Here is a 23,080-nt window from a genome sequence, read left to right on the forward strand (position 1 = left end):
CAAAGGCTGAGGGCAGCATGCCCCGGGGAGCACAAGGTCCCTGTGGAAGCAGCAGGGACTGAAAGATAAAGTGAGGCAGACGTCACTGGAAAATACTCTTTATTGGGACCCCACCAGCTGCACGATCTGCTGCTGGCATCAAGCTCCTTCCTCCTTTGCAATTCGGTCTTTCTTAAGTGGTCCCTGTGGAGAGAGGTGCAGCAAGTAAGGCTAGACGCAGAGGACGGCAGCAGGACCTAAGAACAACCTCACCTTAGTGGATCAGAGGGCCTGGGCCAGGAGCCCCAGCCCGAGCCCAGGCACAAGGCGGCCCTTCTGGGGACCCCAAGAGCCAGCCCTGCTGCCTCCTCCTGAACCAGCAGCAGAGGGGCAGTTGGCAGGCTGACATGTGACAGCAGCTGGGAGCCACCCCACCCCACAAGCAGCAAGGCAGAGGCGCTCACCATGAATGCTTTCTTCTCCTCCACAGTCTGGAAGCGGCCATGGCCAAACTTGGAGGTGGTGTCGATGAACTTGAGGTCAACCTTCTCCAGGGCCCGCCGCTTCGTCTGCACCAGCAGGGACTGTGGGCCAGGAGAAGGTGATTAAAGGCCAGGCCTTTCTCCACATCTTCCTCGTTCACAGGCCCCTCCTGTGAGACCTGCACTGGCAGCCCTGGAGCCAGCAGTGCCGCCCCCTCCCCCACACCTCCGCTGTCTCACGGGGTCTGCCCAAGGAGCTCCCCTCTGCGGCCAGGCGGATGAGGATACACGCAAAAACTGAAGCAAACAGCTGGGCCCAGCCAGCCTGGGAACTTCCTCCTCACAGGACTTCAAAGCCGGTGCTAAGGGAGTGGCAAGCCCTCCTTTTCCTTTGAACTCCCCCTTTCTCCCTGACAAAGCTCAGCCCTGCGTGCGGCTCCCTGCCCCCCAGCTGCTGAACTTCTCTCCTGTCCTCCACAGGAGGGAGCAGCTCCTGTCTGCAGGGTCCTGGGGCGCGGCCACCCTCCACCAGCAGGAAGGGCCCCAGCCTCACCTTGCGAAGGGTCAGCACTCGCTTCTTGGTTCCCACCACACAGCCTTTCAGCATGACAAAGTCGTTGGTCACTTCACCGTAGTGGACAAAGCCACCCTGGGAAAAGGCAAGGCCATCAGGTCAGCACAGATCAGGATAGAGCTGGCAACAAGTCAGACACATTTGACCTTTTGGTTCAGGTGGTCCCCAGCCCCAACACACAGGCTGTTCTCAGAAGGAAGGCAGCTAGGAATGCTTCCGCAGTCTGACTCGGGCGCTGTGCCCAGCGCTCATTCCAGAGTCTCATCACTGAACAGCTGGCCCGAGAGCCCCCTTTTACCAGCGAGTGGACTGAAGACCCGCCGCTTACAAGCCCTGTGAATCAGCCAGGCCCCAAAAGCACCAGGCTCCCTGCCCCATCAGTGGGGCCTAGGGCAGAGTCACAAAGAATGAGGGGGAACCCCCAGCCAGACGCAGGCATCAGAAGCTGAGAAGACAGCTGCCATTACTCACCAGAGGGTTGATGCTCTTGTCAGACAGGTCGTAATCAGTGGAGGCATTGTTCTTGATCAGCTTGCCGTCCTTGATGAGGTAGCCCTGGCCAATCTTGTAGATCTGAACCAAAGAAAGGACTGTAAATACTCAGGAAGGAGGAAGCAGGACAGGGCGCAGGCCAGGAGCCTCAGGTGTCCCCAGACAGAGTGAGCTGGAGGGACATCATTAGGAAAAGTTAACGCCCCCTCTTGGCAGTGGGCTAGCCTGCAAGACTCTGGGAAGACAGCTACGACTGGGACCTCAGTCCTAGTGATAGGGCGATTCAGTCTCAGAGCAAAGGAAAGCTGGCTGGGCCTAAACTAAAGATACTGCTACCCACGTGAGACGAAACCTCATGTCACCCCCAGTCACACGCCAAGAGTCCACTGCACCAGAACCACCCTCGAGGATGGCACCTTACAAATCATAACCCACAGACCAGAACTGTGCCCATCAGACATGAGCAACTAAGTCCGTGTGACGCCCAAAAGCTCCGCCACCAGCTGGAGCGGCGGGGACAGGGACTGTCTGTCTCCTCCCAGGCTGAAGCCCCCAGACACAGCCCTGGGCAGCTCACCTTCTTGTTGATCTCCGTGCGGTGATGGTAGCCCTTCTGCCCGGCCCGCGCCACGGAGAAGGCCACTCGGGCGGGATGCCAGGCCCCAATGCAGGCAACCTTGCGCAGCCCTCGGTGGGTCTTGCGGGGCAGCTTCTTGGTGTGCCAGCGGCTGGTGACCCCTGGAACAACACGCTGTTACTGGGTGTCTGGCACTCACGCCACAGGCCGCTTCCTGCTGTGAAGGCCCGACTCAAGTGTGTTCATTTCTGCTGCTTATACACAGAACAGCCAACACCCAACGACCAGCTACGTTTGAGGGAAAGGTGGGTTGAATCTGCACGTCACTCTCAAACCCCCATGTCCTTCCCCACCCCTCTTATACTTCCACTCAAGTTGAATACCTGCCCAGACACAAACCTCGAGTTAGAACCCTGGGAACAAGAATGGGCCACAGACTTAGCCCTGAACCAAAGAGGAACGTGTGCACTTTAAGGCCTTCACGCAGCTCGCACCGGCAGGGGCCGGCCAAATCTCCAGGTTCCCCTTGACATTTATTTTACAATGGGCTGCGTGCAAGCAGTAAGGGTTCCAATGTGTGGCATCCCCAGTCCCCACCTTACGCCAGGCACTGGACCCCAGAACTGCTCTCAGAAGGAAGGCAGCTAGGAATGCTTCCGCAGTCTGACTCGGGCGCTGTGCCCAGCGCTCATTCCAGAGCCTCCTCATCGAACAGCCAGCCTGAGACCTTCTTCTCTCCCAGAGGTTAGCCACAGCGACCCGGGCCACCGCAAAGCTCACCTTTGTATCCTTTGCCCTTGGTCACGCCAATGACATCAATCATCTCGTCCTGCCCAAACACCTGGTTCACAGGGACCTGCTGCTCCAGCCTCTCGCGGGCCCAGTCCAGTTTCTCGGCCACCGTGCCTCCGTTCACCTGGATCTCCATGAGATGCGCCTTCTTCTGGCGCAGAGGGAGCAGGCGCATCTGGGGGGGATGGGGGCAGCTTAGCTCCAGCTCTCCTCCCACGGTGGAGGACGCACACTGGGGCCTGTCAGGGAAATGCATTTCCCTACCGGCAAAATCAACGTCCTTCCTCTAGGTACAATTCACCTTCCAATTCTGATGTCTGAATCACCATTGGGATGAGCTGATCCTTAACAGACCCACAGGGCCCACATCAAGACAAGCCAGCTTAACTAAATCCTGCCCAACTTGCCCAGTGCTCATCACTGTCCTCTCGGCCACTTCCCCTGGGCACTGCCCTAGCCGCCCCCCCGTCGGCCATCGACCTTGCTCTGTAACTATCTACAAGCCACTTACATTTGGGAGCAGGGCAGCACCACAGCCGAGCAAAGCGGCAAAGGTTAGAAAAGAAAATTAATCTAACAAAGTGTCTCGCTACGCGTGGCCCAGTGCTTCCTACTGACTGTTGTCAGGCACTTGACGTTAATCACGAGCCACCAGTTTTTCTAAAACAGGGCACAGTTTTCCTAATTAAGAGCCAACGGGACACAGTGCCCTCTGCTGGCAACAGAAAAACCAACCCGCCAACGTGGAGGCACTGGATGGATTCTCAAGCCACTGTCCCCACTGTCCCTAACCTGGCCCAGGAAGGCAGGCCTAAAGGGCAGGGCAGTGGCTGGACCGTGTGGCTGTGTAACTTCTAACCACCCCCGGGCTGTTCGCTGGCCCACCTCCTCCAACTAGGAAATAAGTTCCAGGAACCTGACCCCGTCTTCCCATTCCCTACAATCCTGAGGCTTGACACAAAATCAGTTTGAACTCAGAATCAACTCAGAAGATAAGCGAGACACCCCCAAAAGGTAGCACTTGATAGCCAAAGCCACACGTGACCATGTAGGCAGTCACCTGTGTTGACGGGAAGGCACGGGCGGGCGCTCACCTGGGTGTGGGCGATGACACGGATGACCTGGCAGTACTTCTTCATGCTGCTGAAATCCTTCTCCAGCTGCTTCCTGCCGTCCTCATCCTGCCACTTCTTGCAGTATTTGGTGAAGGCCTTCTTCTTAGACTTATGCCTTCAGGAGCAGAGCAGAGTTGGGGAGGGGCCGGGTGCAGGCCTTCATCACCCCTCCAAGGGGCGAGCGGAAGGCACGCTGGCACCAAATGGGGATGGGGCTCATTGCCGGCTTCTAAGGAGCCTTTTCCACCGGCAAGCGGAGCCTAGATGAAGCTCATCGGGCAGAGCCGAGCGGAGCTAGCAGAGGTCCACAAGATTAATGCAAGTCACCAACATTCAGATACACACTAATTCTCGCTCCAGTTTAACCATTAACCAGACCACACACCTGGGGAGGACTGGGAATTACACTGCTCTCAGCTTCTGAGGACTCGACACTTCCCAGCAGCCAAGAGAATGGAGCACTGAGTCCTCAGACAACACCCACTACACTGCACACCGAGGGAAGGCCTCAAGGTGCTGCTCCCAACTCCATACACCAGTGGCTGCTCAAGAGGCACCTAAGTCTGCCAGTAGCACAGCCCCTCCCTGCTACAGTGAGGAAGCCCTGCACAGCCCGTCCTTCTCTCCAGCCCCTAACCCTGCAGGGCATGCACGCCTCCCACACCCTTACCAGTTCTTGTAGAAGCGCCTTTTGCACTCATCACTGATGTGCTCAGCAAAGATGGTCTTGAAGGTACGGAGGCCCCGAGGGGTTTCCACGTAGCCCACAATGCCCACAACCACCATGGGCGGCGTCTCCACAATGGTCACAGCCTCCACAACTTCCTTCTTGTTCACCTCTGCAAAGCAAGCAGGGACTCAGACCTCAGCGGGCTGACTAGAGACCCCAATAAGGGGTTACGACGTTTTGTACAAAAAGGTGAAGTGCCCTTTGAGGCCAGCAAGGCAACGCGCTTCAGGTAACAGGTAAGTCTGCAGAAGCCCATTTATCAGCAAGCTGGCCCCAAGGACCGTCCTTACTGCATCGTTCTCAGTGTGCACGCACTTACAGCTCTAACGCAATCAAAAATATCTGGACCCTCATCAGCCAAGTAAGTCTGGCTTCAGTTCTATCAGAGAAATCTCCACATGCAAACAAATTTCTTATTACCCAGACGATCTGAGTACTAACGAAGTACAGTGCGGTGATAACAGTACCTCCCGTGATCGACTGTGCTTCAATACCTCGAGTTTTTAGGTGAGGCTGGCAGCTCAGTGCTGCCAGCAACATGTCAATAGTTTCTATCTGAGTCTCAGAGGGTGAGCCCAAGTCAGCATACTTCTCTGCTGTGGCTCTCGACAAACTTACATCGTGCTCTGACTTCATCACAGGCCTCTGCCTAAGGCAAGCAGTGCCAGGCATCTGAACCTCAGGAATATTAGTTAGTCCTAAAATATATTATTATTTCCACCCCCGTCAAAGCTTCTGTTCATCTCTTAGGAGTCTGTCCTCTTCTGACAGCTTTGCCCCACCTAGCCAGTCCCACCCTCCACTCCGACCCCGCGCCTCCAGGTTGGAGAATGCAGCTCCTACGTACTGGATCCGGGCCTATCGACCTCACGCACGATGTGGGTCATGCCGGCCTTGTAGCCAAGGAAGGCCGTGAGGTGCACCGGCTTCGAAGCGTCATCCTTGGGGAAACTCTTCACCTTGCCGCGGTGCCGGCTGCTGCGTTTCCGAGGCAAGAAGCCCAGGGACCCGTGCCTGGGGGCGGAGAACTTCCTGTGAGACTAGGAGAAAAGGGCCACCGTCAGCACCCAAACGTTTCAGCAGCTCTCACTTGAATCCCAGCTGCCTGGGTACTAAACGGACTCCGGTGATGCTGAACCGAGACCCAGCAACCCAGGTCACAGGCTTTCAGCCTGGATTCGGTGCACTTTTTGCAGGATCACACGCCCAGAAAGCAGCACCCAACTGAGTTTCACCTGAACCTTGAGCTCAAATCTGCACTTCATAATTTAGGAAAACGAGCCATCGGTTTTTTCCTCTAAACACGAGGGCACACCAGGTGCTGGCACCAAAATTTGCTCAGCAGGTGCCTTTAGGAAAGCAAGATAGGGACAATGACCACAAAAGCGCCTCTGGACCACGGCTGGGTAACGATGAAGGTACTATAGGCGCCTCCCGCTCCGAGCGGAGCTCAGATGAGGCGCGCAGGCCCCCGGAGCGCGACAGCCACATCAGAACGTGACAATCAGCACAGAGTCTCTGTCCGCCCGTCAATAAGCTCATCACCTGCGGCTGCGGAACTCTACAGGCCCGAGGAGCTGCACCAACCGTCTCTGTCTTTTCTTAACGAGGCCCGACCAACCGGCCCGAGGCCCCCACCCGCCTGCTGCTCTGACATCCGCACCTCCCGGTTCGGCAACAGCACCGCCAGGGCCCCCGCGCCAGGTCCTCCCGGCCCAGGTGCTCACGGACTCAGAAACAACCCAAGGCGTAAACACTATCGGGACCCGGCCCGCCCGCTCAGCTCCCGCCCCAAGGCCTCTCGCTGGGCCGACCGGCAAGCTCAAGGCCAACCACACGCCTCCAGCGTTTCCAGAAAATAGGCCTGACTGCGGATGCCGCAGAGGCCCCCGTGCTCCTAGAGCAGGCCCCCAGCGCCCGGCGAGCCGAGATGGCGGCGATGCACCACCGATTCAGCCGTGCCGCCACTGGAGACAAGGCGGAAGCCGCCATATCCACACGTACCATCCTCCTGTCACAATCCCCCGGTAGAGGTCGGCTGACTCACGGCCCCTGATATATAAAGCCCAGCCTGGCTCCGCCCCTTCCGGCGTGCGAGCGCGCGCCCGCGGCGGACGTCGGGTCGGGGGGCGGGGACATGGCGCCCCTTCCACGCACGCCCGTCCCCGCCTAGCGCTAGTTCCCAGCCGGGCGTCAGCTCCGGAGGCGGGAAGGAGAGACTCTACGGCGAGCAGCTGGGTTCAAACTTAGTGAAGAGCCACGAAATGCAGGCAGAGAATTAGAATGCAAGAAACCCACGGCGCTGGGCAGCGGCCAAATTGAATGAAACACGCCGTTGCGCTTAAGGAAGCTGGCTGCGTCGCTTCTCTTCATTTGAAATGCAGTCCCCTCTGGGATTGAATAACCCTGTTGTGGGCTTTCACACGTGGTGTCCCATTTTCATCCCCCACAGTGGATGAGCGTTATTGCCATTTTGCAGGCACGTTGAATTGGAAAGAGTTGCGCCGCTCCCACCTGCTGTAAATTGGAGAGAAAAGACTGAAGCTCTGGTTTCCTGGCTCCCAACCAAGAGGTGCTTCCAGACGCCAACTTGCGTGTAACGCATCTTGATTTCGGGACCGTCCCTCAAGCTCCATCCCGGCCATTCCTCCCGGTATCCAGCTGCTGTGGCCCTGGTGGCTCGCGCTTGGTCCTGAGCGTCTTTGAACCTGGGGTGATAGCAGCTCAACACGAGGTTGACATAAGGGAAGCCATATTATAGAGAGGAAGCCATATTATAGAGAGGAAGCCATATTGTAACTTTGAGTGACCTCTGATTAACCCAGCTGGCTATGCACCCTCCAGGAGATACACATGCTCTGTAGATTTTATGGCCCCTGCTTGATGTGCACAGCCCAGCTGCAATAAGATGACAACTTTGTTCTTTTGAGTTCCTTAAGAATGTAATGACCCCTGGACAGAGATTCTGTACTGGTATCCATCATCCAGGGCAGCTGAAAGGTCTGGTGTGGTGACTCCCAGTGTGCAAGCCAGGGATCAACATTCCTGACCCCCTCCTCTGTAGCCCGCTAGCTGTATATGACTGCTTCAAGATTCTGTACCCATTTAACGTGGTTTTTTAGGACGCTGGTCCACCGTCTTCTGATCAGCTAGCTCATCACTTAATAGAATGCCCTTTGTCTGCCGCCATCTTTTTTTTTCTTTAAAGATTGGCACCAGAGCTAACATCTGTTGCCAGTCTTTTTTTTTTTCTTCTTCTTCTTCTTCTCCCCAAAGCCCCTCAGTACATAGCTATATATTCTAGTTGCAGGTCCTTCTAGTTGTGGCATGTGGGACGCCACCTCAGCACAGCCTGGTGAGCAGTGCTGGGTCCATGCCCGGGATCCGAACCAGTGAAACCCTCAGCTGCAGAAGCAGAGCACGTGGCCACAGGGCTGGCCCCATTCTCTGCCCCCATCTTGCCTCTTGACAGACTGGCTTTTGTCTTGGCCAAGCAGATCAAGCCCTTTGCACGGTAACAGGGGCGTGGGTCCAGCTGCCCAGCCTCACAGAGCCTGGTTCTCCCTGCCTCCCAGACCTTCTGCATGAAGGGCCCTTGCTGATCTCTGCCTGGACTCCCAGTGACCCAGGAGGCTCCTAAGTGCTCTCCCTGCCTCCAGGCTTGCCCCTCCAAATCTTTCTAAGAAAATAATCTCATCTTGTTACTTCCCTCCCCTCCCCCCTCCCCGGCCCCCTGTCGCTTCCTCAGGATTAAGCATTAACTCCTGTGGCTGGCACCCAAGGCCCTGCCCTGACTGGGTACCAGCCTCTTCGCTGCAGGCAAGTGAGCGCACACGTTCTGTCCCATATCTCACCCTCCACCTCCATCCCACCCCCTCCTGCTCTTTGATTCTGGGCCTGGCATTGCTCACAGCATCTCCCGTTTAATCCTCACACGATTCCTCAGGGGCAGCAGTGATAGGTCCTCAGGCCCGTGTTGGAAACGTTTGGGGCCAGATGTGTTTCCAAATTCAGCATTTTTCAGGTTTTAGATAATATCGTGCAATATGGTGCACATACTGTACATTATGTAATCCTCCCAAAACCCTTTATTGAAACACATTAATTAATTCTGTAAAGAAACATGAATATTCACATGGAGTGGGATAAATATAAATAGCCTCACATCAGTTCAAGGCTGCCTTAGCTGCCTAAAAAATTCAGGTCATTTTGGTTTTTGTCATCAAATCACTTAAGAAGTTTTTTAGCTGGCCCCATGGCTGAGTGGTTAAGTTCACGTGCTCCACTGCAGGCGGCCCAGTGTTTCGTTGGTTCGAGTCCTGGACGCGGACATGGCACTGCTCATCAAACCACGCTGAGGCAGCGTCCCACATGCCACAACTAGAAGGACCCACAACTAAAATATACAACTATGTACCCGGGGGCTTTGGGGAGAAAAAGGAAAAAAAATAAAATAAAATAAAAAGATTTAAAAAAAAAAAAAGAAATTTTTTGATTTCAGAATTGCAGACAAGGGACTATGACCTGTATTGCCCCCTCTTACAGAGAAAACTTAAGTTTTAGGCCAAAAGGAAATAATTTGACAAAAGTCACACGATGAAGGACAGAGCTCAAATCTGACTGACTTTAGGTTGGGTTTTCATGACCTCAGACTCGGGGTTCAGTAACCCCTTTGCTGGAAAAGAAGCTCTGGGATCCTGAGTCACGTCCTGAAATTCTTATGGAAGGCCTGCTCTGTGCCAGGTGCTGCACCGGACTGTGGAAAGACGCAGGGGAACAAGATGGCCGTCATCGCAGACCAATTAAGACTATTTAGTATTGTGATGAGGATTAGGAAAGACTTAACAAACAATGTCGCTAGAGGTCCTGGACAAACTGTTCCCCTTAAAAGGAATTCCCTCTTTCCAGGCACAAGGAAGGAGACCATCAAGGGACGTGCATAGTCATGCCACTTGTGCATATCGCTCACTGGGATATTGCCTTGGGCCTCAGTTTCCCCATCTGTCAAAAGAGGCATTTGTTCGTTTATTCAACAAATGTGTGCTGAGCCCGCTCTGCCTAAGAATGACACCATGGATTGGGAGAGGCCAGCCAGAAGGTGGGGGTAAGGTTTTCCCTATTCCATGCTAGCCATCAGCGTGGGTGACCTGGAAGAGGGCGCTAAAGGTGGACATGAGGGAGCAGAATCAGGAGATATGGAGGATGGAGGGATCAGGAGACTGTTTGTACGTGTCGTTGGAGGTGGCTAAGGGGAGAGGAAGCAGGGAGGGCAGGAGTGAGGATGTCCATCTTAGAATATTGGGTAGAGAGTGTGACTTTTAGAAAGGATAAGCCAGCCCGGGTGTCTAGTGGTTAAGATCCGGCGCTCTCACTACCACGGCCCGGATCCATTTCTCAGGCAGGGAACCACACCACCCCTCTGTCGGTGGTCATACTGTGGCGGCTGCGTGTTGCTGTGATGCTGAAAGCTCTGCTGTTGGGATTTCAAATAGCAGCAGGGTCACTCACGGTGGACAGGTTTCATCGGAGCTTCCAGACTAAGGCAGACTAGCAAGAAGGACTTGGCCATCCACTTCCAAAAAATTGGCCATGGAAATCCTACAAACAGCAGTGGAGCGTTGCCTGATAAAGCACTGGAAGGCAAGAAGATGGTGCAAAAAGGCTGAGCGGGGTTCCGCTCTGCTGTCCACAGGGCCCCTAGGAGTCGGAATCAGCTCCATGGCAGTAACAACATGACTAATTTATATATGTAGGTGTGGATTCAGTCAGGGGTTAACTGTATTCTTTTTCCTTTCAAGAACACATCTAAGGCTACATACCAAGATGTATGCAACTCAAGAAGAAAGAAGTAAGGAAGTGAGGGAAGGGAAATAAAATGAAGTCAGAGAGGGATCATAGCCAAAACACACATTACAGAACTCTGTTTATGCCAGAATAGTCCTCCCATTTCGGTCCAAGCCTCTGTGCAGCCAAATAAAGATAAATGTGATTAGCAACACAATTCATAATACCCACATGATCAAAACAAACCAGTGGCCAGAAGGAGTCCACTGTGCCTGAAATAAGGCTTGAAAGAAATTTCTCTGGGGAGACAGGGTTCTCCTAAAGGGGCCGAAATAGGATGCAGCCGATGACGCCCTGACATCATCGCACAGTGGACGCGCAATGGCTGTGCACGCTCCATGCACACCACTGAACTCCTGGCAACACACCGATCTGATCTGTGCGAGCTGTTTACAAGAAGCCCAAACAAGGAGTTTGGGTTACCTGATCTGAGACTGTTGGTTTAATCCAAAGATAAAATCCAACGTCTGGAAAGAAATGGATTGATTTTATTCACAAGTCGTCCTTCCTCAATACTGTATTTCAAAATAGAACTTTTACCAAGGAACAGAAAAGGGTCCAAAGTTTTGCTCAAATACCCAAAGGGCAGGTATTCTCTGCTGCCACGTAAAACCCGAGGTGCGGTCACCACGGTGGAAGATGGGGAGGACCCAAGGAGGAGCAGATGTGGAAGCGGGAGGCTAAGAGGAGCTGAGAGAGGCCGGTTTGTCGTGAGGGTGTTTCGATGTCCATCTCCCTTACCACACTGGAAGCTTCGTGTCAGCCGAGACTGTCCTCTGCTCCCACATGTTCAGCCCCCTTGCCAGCCACAGCACAGGATAAGGGCATGAAGACAAGCGACCCAAGCTAGAACATCACAGTTTCACTTTCCGAGGCTTTCTCCCTGGTCCGTTGAAGTAATAATTCCCCCTCTTTGACACAAGCTCACATCCTGATCTTTTGTGCTGTCATTGATTGTTGCATAACCACCTGGGCAGGATGACAGGGCATTTGGGCCAGAGGGTCAGTTAATACCAGCTTGTGGCATGAGCACAGCCCCATGCCCCTGGGGCAGGAGCCTGGGCACAGAGCCTCTGGGTCATGAAGGCCCCCACTCCCAGTTCGTCCACCGCCAGCTGCCGGGGTGATGCCCCGAAGAGCAGGAGCCTGCTGGCCAGGGGCGCTTGGCAGCTCTTGTTCCTGCTCCTGCTCCTGTGTGGCCCCGGTCTGGTGAAATTCCACACCCCACTGCTGGGGCTGCAGGCAGCCCTGGCAAGTGTGGCCTCCCACTGCCTCTCGGTCTGCATGCTGGGCCTCTGCCTCCTGTGCTGTAGCAGCCTACAGGTGGGTGGGGGGCTCACCCTCATCCTGGCCAGGAAGCTGTGCGTGGAGGTGCTGCTGCCCCTCCAACGGGCCTTGTGGCAGCCGCTGACCGTCGCGCAGAGCTGGGGCCTTCAGCTGCTCGCCACCCTGATCCATAGGGCCCCCTGCTGCGTCCTGCGGCTCCTGCGGTGGGAGGCCGGCCTGGCTCTGCTCTCCGTGGCCCAGTGGGCCTACTACGGCCTGGCCGACTTCCACCAGGAGAACACCAAGGTGTTGGGACTGCTGCTGCGAGCTGTGCTGCAGCAGGTGGCCGTGTCTCTGCTGGTCTGCTGCCTGGACAAGCTGTGGGTGGCCATGGGATGGGTGGCCCGGGCCAAGCCAGGCAGTGGCCTACAGCCCCTGGAGTGGGCCAGGCTGTGCCGGGAGGCCTCCAAAGACCTGGATGCCATCACCACTGTCCTTCCAGCCACCTCTGTCCCTTTTAGCCAGCGTTTCCCTGGACCTGACCCAGCCACCCTGAGCAGGCTCCCGCTAGCCTCCATCAGCCTGTGCCTAGTGGTTGCGGACAAGGATACCAGCAAGGGAGAAGGAGGCTGTGGCTGTGCGACCAGCAAGGTGCCCATTAGCACCAGGTTCCAGAGCCATAGGACAAGCAAGATGGCCTTCAGGTCTTCATCCAAGCAGGCCCTCGCACGGCAAGTCAAGGCGACCTGTGTTCTCATCATTCTTCTGTATATCTGTGCCGCGTCTCTTTTTGTGCAGATCTTAAAATAAATGATCCAGTGTGAACTGGCCTCCGGGATGTCCCTGACTTGCTTTGTCAGTGAGAGATTGAATGGCCTCAGATCTGTCCCCTGAAGCCTTTACTGGGCTCAGGGCAAGGGTGGGTGGTACCCAGCATGCAAGCCCCATGCATCCCAGGGGCCTGGCTGGGGGACCTGATCTCAGCTCTGTCACTGCTGTGTGTCCTTGGGGAGGTTTCTTCCCCCTTCTCAGCCCCAGTGTCCTCTTCTGTAAAATGTAGATACTAGGACTCCAGGGAGAGGGGATGTATAAAAATCTGTCATGTGTCAATTGTAGAGTGCTCTTCCCCTCTGATTACCCAGCAGAGCACATGAGGCCTCCTTGGAGAACACTTTTGTATTCTATTAAAGCACATAAAAAGAAAACCTGAATAAATGGAGGGATATAGTCAATTTACGGATGGACTGACCTGCTGTCTTTTTTTTTTTTTGAGGAAGATTGTCACTGAGCTAACACCTGTCCCAATGTTCCTCTGTTTTATGTGGGATGCTGCCACAGTGTGGCTTGAACGGTGCCAGGTCTGCACCTGGGATCTGAACCTGCAAAGCCTGGGCCGCCAAAGCGGAGCGAGTGAACTTAACCACTACGCCACCAGGTCAGTCCCTGACCTACTGTCTTAAAAATGTCAATTGTCTCCAAATTAATCTATAAAGTCATTAAGATTCCAACCAAAATCCCAAGGGATTTTGGCTGGAGGGGACTCATAAACTGTTCTGAGAGTCCCTCTAAGATGTATATGGAAAATCAAGGTCCTTAAAAATTTAAGGCGTTTTTGAAAAAACAGAGCCAAGGTGAAGACTTGCTCTGCCAACTATTAAGACATATTACAAAATCATAGTAGTAAAAACAGTGTGGTAGTGGCAGAAAAAAACAGGCAGATGATTGGAACAGAATGGAGAGCCCGGACAAAGGCTGGCGACAAATGGGAACTTGGTACATGAAAAAGGTGACATCACAAACCAGTGGGAGAGCGTGGACTATTTAGCAGATGGCGTTGGAGAAATTGGTTCACTACATGAGAAAAATAAATAAACATGGATCTCGTAGTTCGTTGAATGGTGGTCCTCGAAAGGCATGTCCACCTAGAACCTGTGAATGCAGCCTTATTTGGAAAAATCTTCTTTGCAAAGGATTCTTTGAACTAAGGATCTTGAGATTAGGTCATCCCCGACTAGGATGGTCCCTAAACCCAGAGACAAGTGTCTTTATAAGAGAAGCAAAGGGGAGGAGAAACACAGAGAGGAAGGCCGTGTGAAGAGGGACCCAGATTAGCCAAGGAGTGTGAAAGGTTGCTGGCAGCCACCAGAAGCTGGGAGGGAGGCATGAACAGTTTCTCCCTCGGGCCTCCAGAAGGAACCAACCCTGCCCACACCTTGATGTCAGACTTCCGGCCTCCAGAACTGGGGGAGAGTAAATCTCTGTTGTTCTAGCCACAAAGCTTTTGGTAATCTGTTACAGCAGCCACAGAAACCTAATACAGATCCTCACCGGGTATCTCAGCTCTGTACCTAAGGTCCAAAAGCATTTCAAGTACTATACGAATGCAGGGTTATTGTAATATGCCCAAAGCCTGTGCTTTCTCCATTCCTTTGCTGCTCAGCAGACACTGCTCACCTCCTCACCCCTCAACCCCCTGCGTCCATGCCACAGTCACCTCCCGCCTGGATCGCTGCACCAGCCTCCAGACATCCTCTCGGTCCCGTTCCTGCCCCTGAAATCCGTTCTCCACCCAGCAGCCAGGTGGATCCTACACCGCGAATCAGACCATGTTATTCCACTGATTAGGAACCGCCAGCGGCTTCCCATAGCATGAGACCCACACGGCCTGGGAGCTGGGACCCAGCAATCCCTTGGTCCCCCAGGCAGCCCTGACACTGACCTCTCCCATTCTACCTGTGAAGCTGGGTACATGAGGGTTACCGTAAATATTCAATAAGAACATGATTACCCTTCAACCTTCTTCCCAACACAGACACAGATGAAAAGAAGTTAATTTTGTTAATTTGCTGTCTTCTTACTTAACCTGGGGGGTGACTCAGTGGTCATGAGGATTTATGAGCTTGTTTTGCAGAAGAAAAAGAATACCTTTATGGAAGGTGGGATCACCAGGTAACCAGGCCCCAGCTGCAATGATGCGCAGAAGCCAGATTGCCCCGGGGCTTAACTGGAGTGAAAGAAACATGGACTTCCCCTTTGTTTCTCCACAGCTCCTCCTGCCAGGCCCCTTAGCTCTATAAAACCCCCTGCTTCTTCTGTTAAGGAGGACTTGAGAGAACCTATCCTCCCACCTTCTCATTTTGGCCAATTCCAATAAACTTTCCTCCATCTCCAAGCACGGATGTCACCGTGATTGGCTTACTGCACATCAGGTACTCCAACTTGAGATTAAGAGGTTCAGTATCACATGCAGCCCTCCTTGCCGCAGGGCTTCTGCACCTGCTTCTTTCCCTGCCTGGAACACGGCCTGACTTCCACTTATTTTTGTTAACACATAAATTTTATTTTATTTTAATTAATTAATTTATTTATTTATTTTTGCTGAGGAAGATTGGCCCTGAGTTAACATCTGTTGCCAATCTTCCTCTTTTTGCTTGAAGAAGATTGGCCCTGAGCTAACATCTGTACCAATCTTCCTCTATTTTGTATGTGGGATGCTGCCACAACGTGGCTTGATGAGTGGTGTGTAGGTCTGTGCCCAGGACCTGAGCCTGTGAACCCCAGGCCACGAAAATGGAGCATGCAAACTTAACCACTACACCACCAGGCTGGCCCCTAAAGCATAAATTTTAAAAGAAGATAACGATCACAACTCTCGGACAGATGTAAAATGAACATATGTCCAAGATTTTATTTAGCTCATTAATTAATGAGGGAACCAGGCAGGTGCCACAACTGGTTCAAAAGAGAAGACACAGAACCACATATTTATATGGAGTAAAGAAATGTTGAAATGAATTTACAAATGAACCTAAAACCAGCTTTGCCACTGGGAGGGAGGTGTCCTTCCACTGGGCAGGATTTATTTGCATGCATGCAGATAAGGATTACTGGCATTGCCTACTGTACTGTAACTTATCCTATTTAAGGATAAGCCTTAAAACCGTAATGTTGAGTTGAAAAAAGGGAAGAAACAGTAACATTTATAGCTCAATGCCACTAATACTATTTAAAAACACAAATAAACAAACGCATACATGCTTAATTTACAAGGGTGCATGCACGTCCAGAGAGACCTGCGTAAACAACGTGAGGCACTGGGTACCAGAACTAGGTGGAGAGCGAGGTAGAAACACACAGACCCGGGCCCTACCGGTCAGGGCCGGGGCCTCCGTGTTCTCTCCTGCTCTCCCAGGAAGCCGATGCAGCCACTGTTCGCCAGCCTGTGCTGTAGAAACTGTTGTGAGGGGGCACCTGGGAGTGAGGGTCGGGGGAAGGGAAGAGAGAAAGGAAGACAAGAGAGGGTGTTTGACCCAGTCGGGAGATTGTAATGTGTTGCAAATTGAGGAGACAATTAACTCAGCCGTTGGCACTTGAGGTGCACAGAGAATGATTATGATTGTTATTGCCGTGATGATTATGGGGGAGGAAAAATCGTTTTTCCTTCTGCTCTTCTAGGTTCTCACTGGGGCTCTACAACAAATGGCAGATTAACAGGAGAAAAACAAGCAGAAGTGTATTAAGTTGTGTCTCTCGTATATACAAGGGGGAAACCCAGGGATGAGTAATTCGAAGGAGTGGCTAAAACTTGCGCTTCTAGAGGCTCTTCAACAAAGACCCATAAATTTGTAGAGAAATAACAGAACAAAGGAAATGGCTTTAGGCGTCCAAGGGTGGCAGATTGTGGGACAGTAAACACATGGGAGGAAACTAATGGAATACAGTTTGTCTTCAGACTGCTCCGAGCCGTCTCTGGGCTGAGAAGAGTCTAGAAGGTCTCCAGCAAAGGAAAATTCACACCCTAGGAGGAGGGAGGGGAAAGACAGCTTTTCCTGCGTTTGCTGCTTCTTAATTGTCTTCAGCTCAAAATAAGTCTTATATCGGAGAGGCGTATTCGGGGTGACATATTCTGGTTTTGTTCGATGATATTTCTGTACAGTGAAATTAGTTCGCAGCCTGTTAACCAGAATTAGGTGGGTCTATATATAGTGACGTAGAAAGACTGTCAAGACATCGTTAAGTGAGAAAAGCAAGTCACGGAACAACACAAATGCTATTATCCTATATATTTAATAATCAGATACAGGTCCACGCACGTGTAGCGAGCAAGCTCACGGACAGCCTACCAGAAGGTGGCTTATCAAACTGCACACTTTCGGGGCGCGTGGTGGGCGTGGGGGCGCGCGAAGGCGGCTGTCCCAGCTGGCTCTCCACACCCTGCTGCATTCGTCACGACGAGAAGGTACTCGTTGTTAATTACTGGCGCAGTTTTCAAAAATAAAAATCAAAGTGAATGTCTGAAAAAACAAAACAAGAATCATCTGGGCTTCTTCTAAATATAGACGCCCCCCCGGGGCCGCTGCATCAGGATGGGGGAGGAGAAGCGCAGCCACGCTGTCGAGGGAGCCCCGGAATGGGACGGGCGCGCCCCGTTACGCTCCACGCAGCTGCGAAGAGCAGGGGCAAATCGTTTAAACTCAAAATCCAAGTAAGTGTAACAGCCTTTTCTGTGCACAAAAAGCTCCTCTGAGACCGTACAAAGCTCACGTTAGAGCCTTGGAGCGAATCCCTTCCAGTCTCTGAGTCTGAGTCTCTTCTTCTGGAAAATGAGGGGGTTGGACCACAATCCCCTTCATGGATGGTCCCAGGTCCCTTCCACTTTCCTGCTAGGATTCTAGGTGGGCTGTGTTTCTAATCCAACCAACCAAATCCCGCTACTGTGTTGAGGGAAAAAAAACCACCAGATAACTGCCCTGCTAAAAAATAAAGAATAAAAATAGAAAGGCACCTCCTTGGTAATCTCTAGCGGAGTCAGGTGAGGCTCTCCAAGAGAGTTAAAACCGTTGGATGCAATGCACTTGGGAAACACGAGTCATGCAAGCACGAGTCAAGCACGCTTAAAAGTGGGATTTACCTATGCATGTGCATAAACAAGCCGATTAATTATGGCATCACCTTTTGGGGGAGAAATCAGCTTTATTCTGAGAGAGGCAGGGGGCGTGTGCCCTCAGATGTCTCTCTCTCCAATTCAGGATTTAGGGTGAAATTTAAGAGGTTGGAGAGAGCAGGCTGCATGCAGAGATGCTGGTGGGACAGGCTTGATTGGTGGGCTTCAAGCATTGATGGTGAGGGTCTCAATATTTATGATGAGGGTCTAAACGTTTACAGTGAGGTGGGGAAGGAATTTTAACACCGGATCTTCCTGAATGAGGGACCTCTCACTTCTGGTAAGAGTCCAACTTTTTCTTCTTCTTTTTTTTTTTTTTGTTGAGGAAGATTACCCCTGAGCCAACATCTGCCACCAGTCCTCTTCTTTTTGCTGAGGAAGACTAGCTGTGAGCTAACATCCATGCCCATCTTCCTCTACTTTATATGTGGGATGCCTGCCGCAGCATGGGTGACAAGCGATGCGTAGGTCCACACCCAGGATCCGAAGCAGCAAACCCCAGGCTGCCAAAACGAAACATGTGAACTTAACTGCTGCACCACCAGGCCGGCCCCAAAAGTCCAACTTTCAAGTTCCAGTCATGTCCCGGTCCTTTGGTTCCATGGGGAGGAGAATCTTTCTGTGGTCTGTGGTCATTTCAGGTCAAGATGTCTTCTGTGCGTGCTCTGGCTACGTGACTTTGCAAATTTTCTGACAGACAGTTTCTTAATTGCTCTGTTGATAAGATGGGGTCAGCTGAACCGGTCCTGGAGGGCCCATGGTTACAGTATCACCTAAGATTACTTATTAATTAGCAAGGAAAAGCGCACTTCAACAACGGGGAGACTGGTGGTCACCACCTCAAGCAAGCGGTACCACTCGCAGTGGGACAGCCTGGCATCGGGTCCCTCCCGTGGGGTGCACCATGCAGTTCACAGCATCATCTGTGACCCACTAATGTCCAAATGTTTAACATCTGTGTGATGAGGACGCAGACAAATCCAGCCTCTCGGCCTCCACTCTCACCCTGTCCCTCCTCACAGCCTCTGCTTCAGGCCCTCCAAAGTCATCGCAGCTCCCACGGGTGGGGTGTTCAGTGTGTGTAGAAGTAATATACACAACAATCACCCCATAAATCAGAGGATAAAGGCACTTCTACGGTGGGGAGATTTCTACGTTCTGCTCGGAGCGGCCAAGGTTCTCCAGAGAAACAGAACCAACAGAACCGATCATCGGTGTGCGTCAGATTTATTTTAAGGAATTAGTTCATGTGATCGTGGGGGCTGGCAAGTCTGAAATCTGTAGGGCAGGCCGGCAAACTCGAAACTCAGGCAAGAGTTGATGTTGCAGAGTTGAGTCCAGAATCTGTAAGGCAGGCTGACAGACTGGGAACTCCGAAAGGAGTCCATGTGGTAGTCTGGAGTCTGAAACCCTTCCACTCTGAGAAGTCTCTGTTTTTGTTTTCAGTGCTTTCAACTGATTAGATGAGGGCCACCCACGTTACGGAGGATAATCTCCTTTACTTAGTCAAGTGATTGTAGATATTAATCACATCTACAAAATACTTTCACAGCAACATGTGGACTAACGTTTGACCGGACAATGGAGCACCACAGCCATTATAATACCAAGGCCTTTAAGCACTGATCACCCACCTCACTAATTCGCTCTTCAGCTGTATCTGCGCTGTGTGGGATGCTGCCTCAGCATGGCTTGATGAGCAGTGCCACGTCCGTGCCCAGATTCCGAACCAGTGAAACCCTGGGTCACTGAAGCGGAGCGTGCGAACGTAACCACTCGGCCCCAGGCCGGCCCCTATTGTGTTCTTTACTTCACTGTTTATATTTTTCATGCCTCATCCTTCTGCTTGATTCACTTTTATTATTTCTTGTTCCTCTTTCCTATTGCCAATATCTTCCCTTATCTCCATATTGTGCTTATTTTAAATTCTCAGTCTGTTTGTCCATTAGGACCCCACTTCAAATGGTACAGGTCGTGCAGTTTCTTGTCTTTATTTTCAGGGAGGTGTACCATTCAGATATCTAGTTATTTTAGCCCCAGAGCTCCTCCTCCGCCCCCTTCCCCTCACACATACACACACACACACACACACACACACACACGGATTTCAACTATTCCATCTGGTCATGTGTATCGAGAGAGGAAAAAGGCCAGTTCCTAGTGTGTGTTAGTTCCAGGAAATGTAAGTCGAGGGGAGGATGCGCCCAGAGGCAGGAAGCTCTGGGGTCCGCTAGACAGCTACAAGCACTCCCCGCGGCTGACACTGCCCTCCCCACGCCAGGTACTCATGGGTTCACCTTGAAACCCTCAGAGTGAAGCAGCTTGGGGAGGAGGCAGCCTCCCAGCTGTCATTCCCGAGTCCTGCTGGCTTGGGGAGGAGGGGTGGGCAGGTGGGTCCTGAGGGCAGCTGCTCAGGCAGTGCACATCTGTCTTCAACAGCTCCTCGCACCAGAGGGACTGTCGATTTGCCCTGACACTACTTCCAACAAGCACGTGATATTAATGTTTGTGAATGGTGTGAGGTAGGAACCCACCTCATTTCCTTCCCCATGAGGACAGCCAATTTTCCCAGCAATTACTTGCTAAATGGCCCGTCCTTCTGTTCGCAGTGTCGCTTCTGCTGTGTAGCACATTTCCAAATGTTCCTTGTTCTATTTCCGGGCTCCGGGTTCTGTTCCGTTGTTCTTTTTGTCTATCATCTTGTTTACCAAAGCTTTATAATAAACCTTTACATCTGCTGTATCTGCTTGATGGCACTGGCTCTTCTTCCTCAAAATTGGTATTAGCAATTCTCAGCCCTTTGTTTTTCTGTAAGAATTTTAGAATCTGCCTATCAAGTTTCACTAAAAACCTTGTCGCTGTTTGGACTGGAATTGCATTAACTCTACAGACCAATCTGAGAAGAATTGAGATCCCTACAATATTGGGTCTTTGTATCTGGTTATCTTGGATTCTCTCTCCAGTTTTTTAGGTCTTCTTTACTGCCCTTAAGTTTTAGAATTTTTTTTCTAAAGATCTCATCCACTTTTCTCCTTTTAAATTATCCTTAATTGTTTTTGAAAGATATATTATAAATGGTGAAGTCATTTTTTAAGTGGAAGAGGAAATTTTAAAATAAAGTGTGGTAGATACGGTGAAATTCTGCACAGATTTTTCTCTAAGGAGAATATGCCATGCTTATGCTTACAAGATCAAGAGCACTGAGGGGCAATTTTGTTTGCCTGAAAAAAGTAAAGGATAAGTAAACAATTTGATGATAAGCTACAGTTTTTCTTAGAAAGTAAATATTTTATTTATGCGCTATTAGTTGGCTTTTGAATCAATTATTTCATGCTTTTTTTAAAAAGAAAATATAACAACCTTAAGAGGCATTTGGTGCAAACATGAATTGTCTCACATTTATTTACTGGGTGTACTAAATAATAATGACTTCTGGTGGATTTCTGTTCACATCCAAGAAACAAAGTTAAGGATGAATTTATTCCCCTACTCGAAAATAATGGGATAGAATTGTTTTCAGCATTGTAAATTTAAATGCTGAAAACATCCTCAACAAGGCTTTCCTTTAAATATTGTAATTGTGGAGAAAAATAAACTTATAAGCAGAACTTTTATGATTTTTTTCATCTAAAATGTATTTTAAGATATTTTTAAAAACCAAGAGCTTCTCTATACTTTTCAGTAACATCCAGATGCAGTGCACTGCCAGAAGGTAAACGCTCTCAAACATGCTTATCCCATTATCAACCCTGACAGTTTGCTTGTCCTTTAGGATAAGAACATAATGTTGTGATATTCCTTTCAGTAAGGCCACTGTATTTTGTCTCCAGATAAAAGAAGCTTATTGTAGTATGTTTGCAGAAAAATCCTAAACAAAATTATACAGCTTATTAGAGTGTGGGAATAGGATCTATATTATAAATAAAATTATATATATATAAAAGAAAAATGTATTATAAATGGCTCCTTTCTAAAATTTACATTTTCTAACTATTGGCTGTGGGAATATAAAAATACAATTGCTTTTGGTATTTTGATATTCTGATAAGCAAACTTACTAAACTCTTATCAATTCCAATAATTTGTACATTCTTTAGAGTTTTCCATGGAGAGCAATTACATCTCCTGAAAGTAATAAATATTTATTTCTTCCTTTTTTGTTGTTTTTTAAAAAATATTTTGTTTTCCCTTTTTCTCCCCAAAGCCCCCCAGTACATAGTTGTATATCTTTAGTTGTGGGTCCCTCTAGTTGTGGCATGTGGGACGCCACTTCAACATGGCCTGATGAGTGGTGCCATGTCTGTGCCCAGGATCCAAATCGGTAAAACCCTCGGCCGCCGCAGCGGAGTGTGTAAACCCAACCACTATGCCACCAGGCTGGCCCCTAAACACTTATTTTAAGGAAAAAGCCTTTTCTCTTTCTATAAATTTGTCCCATCTGCAGCAGCTGCATTTTCCGCTCATGCGAGTGGTGAATTTGTTGCCTGTGGGATTTCATCGAGGCCTCCGGTTTTGGGGTTTGCAGTCCGATTTGCAGCTCAAGGGTTTTGTTTTTCTCTTCCCTTTCCTTTCTCTCTCCCTGCACGCTCCCCCTCTCTGTCCTGGAGAGTTACCGCTGCCTCTACCAGGCTTCCGGGCCCACCATCCAGACACAGATCTCACAGCGATGTTTCAGGGCTCCTCCCGATGGGCATGTTGGGGATACCGCAGCCTCAGTTGGGGCAGTAGCAGCGAACATGCCTCAGCATTCGGTGTGCTGGCTAAATCCCCGGCCGCCCTCCTTGCACCCACCGCTTTCGCTCACATCAGAGGCCCAGGCCGGCATCCCCTGCAGTTTGATTTTTGCTTCCTTTCCCAGTGGTGCAGTGCCACCCTGTCACCGGCTTCAGGGAGGAGCCTGACTCAGGTTCTGTCTCTTGTGGAGCACCTTCCTCTATTACCATGCACTGGCCGAAGCTTCGGTGGCTACGCGGGCCCGGAGCCCTTGCACCCGTGCCTTCAGCCCTCTCCCCATTTTGTATTTCTACCCCACAGGGTTGTTTATTTTTGAGCGTGTTGCGTTCTGTTTAGTTTTCCCATCTTACGTTTTATTTGCCACTGCTCTGGGTATGGTGCACAAGTTTCTATTGACTTGTTAGGTTGTTTTCTATTGCTGTGCAACAAACTGCTCCAAAACTTAGTGGCTCAAAACAACATCCACTTTATTATGTGTCACGAGGTTGTGCCTCAGGCATCTGGTCAAGGCTCTGCTGAGTGATTCTTCTTTTCCATGTGGCATCAACTGA

The 23,080-nt window shown here is 51.0% G+C and overlaps 1 protein-coding gene and 4 non-coding genes across 6 annotated transcripts; all 5 read right to left on the bottom strand.

The window, feature by feature from the left end:
* Positions 1 to 82: 82 nt before the first annotated feature.
* Positions 83 to 11,660, bottom strand: RPL3 (ribosomal protein L3). Of its 2 annotated transcripts, none has more exons than XM_070599372.1 (10): positions 11,327 to 11,660; positions 5,589 to 5,781; positions 4,682 to 4,850; positions 3,991 to 4,126; positions 2,885 to 3,071; positions 2,105 to 2,265; positions 1,507 to 1,608; positions 1,015 to 1,110; positions 444 to 563; positions 83 to 183 (listed from the first exon to the last, which is right to left on the bottom strand). In XM_070599372.1, the coding sequence occupies exons 2-10, from the start codon at positions 5,626 to 5,628 to the stop codon at positions 139 to 141; spliced, it is 1,056 nt and encodes a 351-aa protein (XP_070455473.1). In that variant the 5' UTR covers positions 5,629 to 5,781; positions 11,327 to 11,660; the 3' UTR covers positions 83 to 138. The 2 variants fall into 2 exon arrangements, with proteins under 2 accessions (XP_070455473.1, XP_008540021.1); XM_008541799.2 differs by lacking the exon at positions 11,327 to 11,660 and adding an exon at positions 6,746 to 6,926.
* On the bottom strand, positions 1,218 to 1,311 carry LOC139080398 (small nucleolar RNA U83B). Its single transcript, XR_011534883.1, has one exon. It is a non-coding gene; the product is annotated as a small nucleolar RNA U83B (small nucleolar RNA).
* On the bottom strand, positions 2,727 to 2,820 carry LOC139080400 (small nucleolar RNA U83B). Its single transcript, XR_011534885.1, has one exon. It is a non-coding gene; the product is annotated as a small nucleolar RNA U83B (small nucleolar RNA).
* On the bottom strand, positions 4,127 to 4,180 carry LOC139080403 (small nucleolar RNA U82P). The gene has a single exon (XR_011534888.1). It is a non-coding gene; the product is annotated as a small nucleolar RNA U82P (small nucleolar RNA).
* On the bottom strand, positions 6,228 to 6,291 carry LOC139080395 (small nucleolar RNA SNORD43). Its single transcript, XR_011534880.1, has one exon. It is a non-coding gene; the product is annotated as a small nucleolar RNA SNORD43 (small nucleolar RNA).
* Positions 11,661 to 23,080: the final 11,420 nt, after the last annotated feature.

The sequence above is a fragment of the Equus przewalskii genome, chromosome 29, assembly GCF_037783145.1.
Source record: "Equus przewalskii isolate Varuska chromosome 29, EquPr2, whole genome shotgun sequence".
NCBI lineage: Eukaryota > Metazoa > Chordata > Mammalia > Perissodactyla > Equidae > Equus > Equus przewalskii.

What these genes read in the sequence shown, in the direction of transcription:
- RPL3 (XM_008541799.2), bottom strand. An exon ending in CAAGGGCAAAGGATACAAAG is followed by an intron (nt 2,266 to 2,884) that starts GTGAGCTTTGCG and finishes GTGTTGTTCCAG; the next exon opens with GGGTCACCAGCCGCTGGCAC. An exon ending in AGGAGAAGAAAGCATTCATG is followed by an intron (nt 184 to 443) that starts GTGAGCGCCTCT and finishes CTCTCTCCACAG; the next exon opens with GGACCACTTAAGAAAGACCG.